The sequence below is a fragment of the Vespula vulgaris genome, chromosome 24, assembly GCF_905475345.1.
Source record: "Vespula vulgaris chromosome 24, iyVesVulg1.1, whole genome shotgun sequence".
In the NCBI taxonomy this organism is placed as follows: domain Eukaryota; kingdom Metazoa; phylum Arthropoda; class Insecta; order Hymenoptera; family Vespidae; genus Vespula; species Vespula vulgaris.
In genome coordinates, this window is record NC_066609.1 from 1,976,005 (window position 1) to 1,985,000 (window position 8,996).

The window sequence follows — 8,996 nt, forward strand, 5'->3', positions numbered from 1 at the left end:
TCTCTCTCTCTATCTATCTCTCTCTTTCTCTCTCCTAGTCATAAAGGATATAAAAATGGCGCTTAAAATTTTTACTACGACGCAGATTTTCCAAATCGATTTAGATTGTTTGGATCGATTTACATCATGTATATATTAATGAATAATATATATTCACTATTATATATATATTAATAAACAATTTGTATCTTAGTTTTTAATACTTTTTTCATTGCAAGAGTGAAAATTAAATAAAAAATTATAGTGTAATTTATGATACAGTACGAACTGATATAATCGAACGAATACTAATGATGAGATATAAAACTATGAGATTTATTTTAGAAAGTTCATCTATATAAAATGTTAATTAACATTATCCAATAACTAAAAAAATTAACCTATTTATATATGTAATATATAACGTAATATCGACGACGTCAATCATACCAACCAATTTTTCGTCTTAGAGAGACCAACGTACCAACTACATAATTAACTTTTCGTGACAGGCTGACCAATATTATAGTTCGTAATAAAAAATGAAGAAAAGAAAAAAAGGTACGGGTGCATTCTAAAATTGCAAATTTTCATTTTACGCATAATAGTCAAATACTGCAATGATTTTTCTTTGAATAAAAAATCGATCGCAATCTCTATATTTTCGAGTCAATATTCGAATCGAGTAAAAATATCGAACATTGTGACATAAGATCGATCTTCGACAGATCGATTTAGAAATCGACTCTCAATTTTTTTTTTAATTGCGAAACGTATGGAGGAAACGAAAGAGCCAGATCGTGGACCAATCGTGAGATTCGAATCTGTGGAGTGATTAAGATAGTAAAGGCGTGAAAATAAAAAACTGTCATTGTAAAAAAAAAGTAACGCGTCGAGAAAATAACATAAGAGTTATAATCTTTGTGACGAGTGTAAAAAGAGACAGAGCAGAGGCAGAGAGAGAGAGAGAGAGAGAGAGAGAGAGAGAGAGAGAGAGAGAGAGAGAGAGAGAGAGAGAGAGAGAGAGAGAAAGAGAGAGAGGGATAGAGAGAGAGAGAGAGAGAGAGAGAGAGAGAGAGAGAGAGAGAGAGTAAGTAAGTAAGTGAGGATTGTGACTAACGTTTCGACTAATAGTAAGAGGAAAGTCTAAATCGCGAAGGAAGAAGTTTTAATGGCACTCAGGATATCGAACGGACGAGAAGAAGCTTTACAATCGCATATAATTCATTCGTTTGATTTTTTTCGATCAGTGATTTTATTCTCCCGTAATTTTCTTATACTTGAGGAAAAGGAGTTGGTCATCGGAGTACCGACAACGATAACGCCGACGAAGAGGAAGACGAAGAAGAGGAGGAGGAAGACGACGACGACGATAACGACGACGACGAGGACGAAGACGAAGACGAAGAAGACGACGACGACGACGACGTCGACGTCAACGTCAATTTCAACGTCAACGTCAACGTCAACGTCAACCACTCTCTCGATACCGTTTCTGTTATGTGTGAGAGCGAAGGAAGCCGAGCGTTTATAACTCTACTACGGTGCTCGTGGCGGTGACAAAGAGAAAAGGAGGAGGTGACACAAGGAAGGAGAAGGAAGCGAAGGATAGGTTTATATTAAAGGAAGAGAAGGACAGAGCGAAGGATAGGCTTATTTAAGGGAAGCGAAGGAGAGAGAGAGAGAGGGAGAGGGTCAGAATAAGACGAGAAAAAGAGTGAGATATAAAGTAGACGAGAGAAAGAGAAAGAGAAAGAGAGAGAGAGCGCGCGCGCAAGAGTGAGACGGACAGACGGATAGAGCAAACGAGAAAAAAAGAAAAAGAGAGAAAGAGAGAAAGAAAGAGAGAAAAGCTCTGAGGACGAAGACACGCATTTTAAACGGTATATTTTTTTTCACGGCAGATCATCTTTACCGTGTGAACAAGTACATCGATATTTACATCTCTAGCGTGCTGTTAATAATCTCCATCTTTCTTCTCTACGAAGAGAGAGAAAGAGAGAGAGATACATATATACACACGCATACATACGTTGCTTTCCTTCTTTCTCTTCCTTATTCGTTCGAGATTCTTCGACATTCGGGATATCGTCGTTACGAGAAGACGCGCGCGAGTGTCGATTATTATCCTTCTTTCGAGAGGTCGGTGATATTATAACCTTGGTTCGTCGCGAGCATCGCGACACAACATACAAATTGTTTCGCTCTCTTCGATACGTCTCGATCGAAGAGAGATTTGACACTTTTGTTCCGATCGAAGAGATTTTCGCGCGGCTCGTCTTTTCTTCTATTATTATTATTATTTTTATTTTCTTATTTTCATCGAGGACTATTTACGCTTTGTAACGTATAATAATTTCTTCGCGATGTTTACGGGTACGATGAAGATCGAAATATGCGAAGCCGTCGGACTCAGAGCGACCGACAAACAGAGAAAGTTTTGGCAGGACGAACCGATACTCGATCCTTACGTTCAACTCGACGTAGACGAGAATCATCTTGATCGATCCACAACCAAATCCAAAACTTCCGATCCTGTTTGGAACGAATCGTTCACCCACGAGGTTCAGGATGCTGTCATGCTTGGATTAACCGTCTTCCACGATGCGGCCTTACCGCCTGATTATTTCGTTGCCAATTGCAGCATCCCATTCGAAGAACTTGTTAGCAGGAACGATAAGACCGCTGATTTTTGGGTTTGTATTTATATTTTTATGAATATATTTTTTTTATTGCGTCAGTGTGATCCAATAATGTATAACGCATTGCTTTTTTATTTGTTGTGTATCAAAGGACGTTGACATTGATAGAAAAAGTATCTAATGTTATGACTAGTTTGCGATATATAGTAAGCACTATTTATCGGTTGTTGGAGGATATCTATATTTATCTAATGTTATGATTGTATAGTTTCTTATCTTAGAGTCAGAGTTTATAGTTTGGCACGACCATATACAATTTGTTCTAGGTTGACCTCGAACCTCAAGGAAAATTGCGAGTGAGGATAGATTTGAAATGGAATGATTCAGGTATGAAGAGTGGTATTTCTTTTATCAATCGGAGATAAAATATATCATGGATGTTTTCAGATCATCAAACCAGTTGTCGCAGTGGGGTGGATGGAGAATCTATCGGTATTGGTAGAAGTATCGGAAGTATTAGTTCGGGGAAAGAACCTAGGAGGGAATTCAAAGAATGGCAAGGATTCAATCGTCGGAGAGGTGCTATGAGGCGCCGTGTTCACCAAGTGAATGGTCATAAATTTATGGCTACATTTTTAAGGCAACCAACATTCTGCTCTCACTGCCGCGAGTTTATATGGTATGTATGTGTTTAACGGCATGAGGGTCAAATGCTTATAGTTTAATATATATTTATAATCGATTGCTAAAATCAAAATTTACATGGGTACTACTTTCACTTGTAAATTGACATGTCTGGTATATCTGGAATACTGTGAACATGGTATACTAATTATATACATATGTGAAAATTCCTCTTCGGTCATTCATTGAAATGTAGTTTCACAAGGAATTTGTAATAATACAAAATGCAAACTATCTTTAATGTTATTATCTCTCTCTTTTTCTTTCTTTCTCTCTCTTTTGCGCTTTATGATTTATTAATATTATAAAGTAAGAGAATGACCGAAGAGATAAAAAATGTGCCTTAACTTGTTTCAGCAAATAGAATTTTGCTTGCTTGGTTTGGTGTGCTTCTTTTTAAAAGTTAAAGTAATTTAGTATCAGTGCAGATATCAATAGTAAACTTAAAACTTTGATTAATTGAATACAAAGGTCTAATCGACTTTTGCACACCAAATCTGCATGGTACAATGATATAATAATCTTGCAACTACAAGATCTGCATGCCTGGGATCTTGGTTTTTTTTTTTATATTTGATTTTGGTAATACCAAGAAAAGAAAATAGTGACTTTTAGATGGCATGCTTGAACGTTTCCCTTATAAGAAATTATTTAGTCATATCGATCTTGGCATTGTCAAAATCATATCAGGGGTAGATAAAACTGCGTTTATTTTGGGTTTTATCACATTTAACTAGAAGGTTGCATGTATTGAGTTTTAGAAGCACACATTCCATGTGTTGCTCTGAATTCTTTTCAAGATTATTGAGGTGTTGGAGCACTCATGTATCAAAGTTGTTTGGCTATAAGAAAACAAGATTTTATTCCGATAAATGAAAATAGATTCCATGCGAAAAGCACCTGCCACTTTGTTCTATTAATAATTTTTTTTTTTTTTTTCAATTATTTATACATTTCTTAAGAGTCTACAATAGATGTCTAACTATGGTATATGGTCCAAGGAGGAATACGTATGTGTTTTAAAAGGGAATATGAGGAGACAATGTGACGTGTTTTGTCTGTTGTATTTCAGGGGCTTGGGCAAGCAGGGCTATCAGTGTCAAGGTGAGAAAGACACATACACGTTATTAACAGATTATAATTGCGTATTCGCTTGCTGAACCTGTGTATGATGAACGTGTTATTATTAGGAATGTATACATGTTATTAGTTTTCACAATGACATTAAATCATTTAGGATGAACGGCAGTTCTTGCACTTAAAAATTTGACAGTTTGAATTTTTCAATGATTTTTTGTAAATTCAGTCTTGGTCATGGTATTTATGTGCTTTCTTTGATTTGCACTTGCAAATTGAACTTCAGTACTGATAATCCATCACCATTCAACAGGAAATCTTATTTGCTTTGATTTAACATGGTGCCAAGCTTGGAAACTCTCTTCACTGCATGATTTTATTAAATGTCAATTGGATAAAATGATGCAAGGTTTGAATATCTTGCTATGCGGGATCATTTGCTCCTATGTGACACCTCTCTGAAATTATTATATAATTCTACTATTATTGCAACAGGATTAATTATATTTTATTTTTGCTTTTAATATGATTTTAGACAATTAGGGTGCACTTAAACATGCATGCAACCAGCTTTGGTCATGCTATTTGGTGTTATTTTTCTTAAGAAAATATAGTGTGCATAATATAGATATTGTTATTGTAATTGTTTCAGTTTGCACTTGCGTAGTTCACAAGCGATGTCATAAATTGGTGATAACAAAATGTCCTGGAATGAGAGACGAGGTAAGATATTTTATAAATATTCGAGCTTTCTCCATATATTATTTTTTAATTGCTTATTGTTAAAAAAAAATTATTTCTTTTCGATATTCAATGTATTAAAGAAATTTCAGCGATCAATCTATTTCTATGATGTTATAAGTTGTATTTTGTTTTCTTTCCTTTTCTGTGCTCAATTATTCAGGGCAAAGGAACTGGATTGCAATCACATCAAGATACAGAAAGTCCACGCTTCAGCATAGATGTACCACATCGGTTCTTTGTCCGTACATATAAGAGGTTTACATTCTGCGATCATTGCGGTTCTTTGTTATACGGATTATATAGGCAAGGTTTACAATGCGAAGGTAAGTTTAACAAATATTTTCTTAATTCGATTTTTTTATTATAAGAAATGCAATAATTATTTATATTTCTTCTCAGCTTGTAATATTAATGTTCATAAAAGATGCCACAAAAACGTGGCCAACAATTGCGGTACAAACACAAAAGCAATGGCAGAAATTTTAAGTGAAATGAATATTTCTCCGGATAAGCAAATCAAAACGCCAAGAATTAATTTTACAACTTGTCAACCAAGCCAAACACCTCCTACCGTTGCTATAACCGAATCATTAACAACGGAAGCGTCCCAGGCAGCAGTCCAAAGACAGTTGGAGGAAAGTGTAGTAGGAATTAAGCAAAATGCAGTGTCTGTTAGTGAAAATGAAGTGAGAAAGTTTGGTCTAGAAGACTTTAACTTTATCAAAGTACTTGGAAAGGGTAGCTTTGGTAAAGTTATGTTGGTAGAACGGAAGAGTAATCCCGACGAAGTTTATGCTGTAAAAATATTAAAAAAAGATGTGATTATACAAGACGACGACGTCGATTGTACGATGACAGAAAAACGTATTCTGACATTAGCGGCGAAACATCCATTTTTGACAGCTATTCATAGTTGTTTCCAAACGAACGATCGTCTCTTCTTTGTAATGGAATATGTAAACGGAGGTACGCTTTAAAAATTTCAATCGACATATATTGAAATGTAAAAATCTTTTCGTGTAACAATATTATTATATAAACATGGCAAATGCGATATTTCTTTACAGGCGATTTGATGTTTCATATTCAAAAAGCTCGTAAATTCGACGAGGCAAGGGCACGTTTTTATGCGGCCGAGGTAACGCTAGCGTTACAATTTTTACACAAATATCACGTCATATATCGTGATCTTAAACTCGATAATATTCTTCTCGATCAAGAAGGTCATTGTAAACTCGCAGATTTTGGTATGTGTAAGGAAGGAATCGTCGAAGGTAAAACTACGACTTCGACGTTTTGTGGTACACCCGATTATATAGCACCAGAGATTTTGCAAGAGTTAGAATATGGTGCCAGTGTCGATTGGTGGGCACTTGGTGTATTAATGTACGAGATGATGGCTGGCCAACCTCCTTTCGAAGCAGATAACGAAGACGATTTATTTGAATCTATTTTACGAGATGACGTATTATATCCAATTTGGATATCGAAAGAAGCGGTTTCGATATTAAAAGGATTCATGACGAAGAATCCAGCTAAACGATTAGGTTGCGTGGCTGCTAATGGAGGTGAAGCTGCTATAAAGGTTCATCCATTTTTTCAACACATGGATTGGGAAGCTTTAGAAGCTCGTAGAGTTAAACCACCAATTAAACCAAAAGTTGTAAGTAAACAACTGCAAATTGAATTTGTCAATGTTTATATGAGCCAGTGATTATGAAAGTAAATCAAAATCATTTGAGATATTAAATGATATATTTTGTCTCTCTTATAACGCTATTTAAACATTTTTTTATTTATTACCTCGTTCAATAAGTCTGTGAGGTTTTTTTTAACGATGTAGAATTTTTAAGACTGACGATTGAACAATGTCTGAAGCGAATAATTAATAATCATCTTCCGAGCCAATTGTCGAGTTGATCTTTACGAAGCAAAGTTTCCAAACGTGTTAGACAGTGGTTGCTCATATGAAGTCGTACAAATTTTTTCTGCTGTTTTTTAAACCTTCGTCGTAGACGTCAGAAATATTTCGAGCGACGCAGCTGTATAATCGTAATTAAAATTGTAGAGCAGCACATGTGGAAGATATTCGTTTTTATTCACTTAAGAGCCTCCATTCACTATAAAATGAAAAACTCTAGCGTAGGAATTTATTGGATAGTCTAATACATAAAAGAAAATTATTTTTCAAGAATAAATATACTTACTTTCTCAGTATGTTCGTTCCTCGTTATAGAAAAAAATAATTTTTGAACTCAAATGTGTAAAAATATCTTAAAACGAAAGATATATATATATATATATATATATATATATATATATATATATGTATATGTATATCACTGTCTTATATAAAAATCCAATATATTTGTGTATATATATTTTTATATATTATATATATATACATATATGTATATAATTCATTACTAAATTCATTTTATCTATGTGAAAAAAATTATTAAAATTTTTAGCAGAGTAAAAAGGACGCATTAAACTTCGATGCCGAGTTCACAAGGGAAGATCCTGAATTGACACCTGAAGATCCAGAAGTGGTCAGTTACATCAATCAAGAAGAGTTCCAAGGCTTCTCTTTTGTCAATAAGGACTTTAATCCGGCAAGATTTGGGACACAATAGGAGACGAGAATTGATCGAAAGAAACAAAACACAAGGATGCTTTTATCGTAAGGTTTCTTCTTCCTTTAATTAGTTTGGTTTGTCGAGAACAAAGACATCAAACTTTATTAGAATTCCTATACGATTGAGCATTCTAAGATCACACAGTATTTCCTTTAATAATTTATCTTCTTACGAAGGTATATCTTGTGGGGTGTCATACGATCAAAAAGTTATTCAAGCTCATGATCGACGTGGATCATGGAAGGATCATTCCAAATAAGATCCTCTAAAGACGACACATATTGACTTACAAGAAGATTACGTGTATTTTGGTCTCTCGATATCATCATATTGATTGGTAAAAGAGTCACAGGTGTTCTTCGTACTCTTTCATTACGAAAGATTCAAACGAGTTGGAGTTTGATATATGCTTTAAAAAAGAAAGGAAAGCGAAAAGAGAGAGGAAGTAAGAGAGAGAGAGAGAGAAAGAACACATTACCAATGTATTTTCAAAGAATTTCTAATATCTTGCGGTACTGATAAAAAACAGTATATCTTGCGAATATGTACTGATTATTAACAACAGTACAAAGAAAAAATATTGATTAACTAAGAAGTTTATTATTAATTATATATATGGCATTATATATATGTGTGTGTATATATATGTATATATATATATATATATATATATATATATATATATATATATATGTGGAGAGATCGCTGGACGATTAATTTTCTTTTTACCATAAGAAATGTGTCTTTTAAAGATGTTAAACATATATGGGGTTAGAAATGCAACGGGAGGGTAGACACTTATGTTTAATAGATTGCGGATAAGTGTCGCTAAAGGAAGTTATAAAAAGTAATCTTTTCTTGACTTCCAGACATTAGATTTCGCTTCCTCTCAGAGCATTATCTTTCGATTTAATTTGTCATATATATAGGATTTTATATGTGGCAGGTATGTTTCTTGAGTCTGAAGATTGAAAAAAAGCATCGCCCTTTGTCTTTTCATATCCATATAATGTATTACAATATATGAATCTAAATGTCCTTCGAGTAAGAAATATTAATGGCAACAGATTGTTTAATTGTTGTTGCTATTAATATTATACATGCATCACACACACACACACAATTATGAAAGACGTGATCAAAGTAAAAAATTTAAAAATATTTATTTATGATTTGTATAATTAGGTCATTGATACAAGAATTACGCAATAAACGATTTTTTTTTTTTTGT

The 8,996-nt window shown here is 33.9% G+C and overlaps 1 protein-coding gene across 3 annotated transcripts in view; it reads left to right on the forward strand.

The window, feature by feature from the left end:
- Nucleotides 1-16: 16 nt before the first annotated feature.
- The window catches only part of LOC127072083 (protein kinase C), a 19,887-nt gene continuing 10,907 nt past the window's right edge, over nt 17-8,996 (forward strand). Inside the window, exons 1-10 of one of the 3 annotated variants that reach the window (XM_051012185.1) lie at nt 17-2,675; nt 2,948-3,008; nt 3,069-3,300; nt 4,378-4,409; nt 5,035-5,105; nt 5,287-5,449; nt 5,526-6,092; nt 6,194-6,789; nt 7,598-7,809; nt 7,942-8,996. The exon at nt 7,942-8,996 is cut by the window's right edge and continues 10,907 nt beyond it. In XM_051012185.1, coding sequence (XP_050868142.1) covers nt 2,346-2,675; nt 2,948-3,008; nt 3,069-3,300; nt 4,378-4,409; nt 5,035-5,105; nt 5,287-5,449; nt 5,526-6,092; nt 6,194-6,789; nt 7,598-7,762 — 2,217 coding nt within the window. In that variant the 5' untranslated portion in view covers nt 17-2,345 and the 3' untranslated portion in view covers nt 7,763-7,809; nt 7,942-8,996. Of the gene's footprint in view, nt 2,676-2,947; nt 3,009-3,068; nt 3,301-4,377; nt 4,410-5,034; nt 5,106-5,286; nt 5,450-5,525; nt 6,093-6,193; nt 6,790-7,597 lie in introns of all 3 variants that reach the window. The other 2 variants (XM_051012184.1, XM_051012186.1) reach the window with 2 other exon arrangements.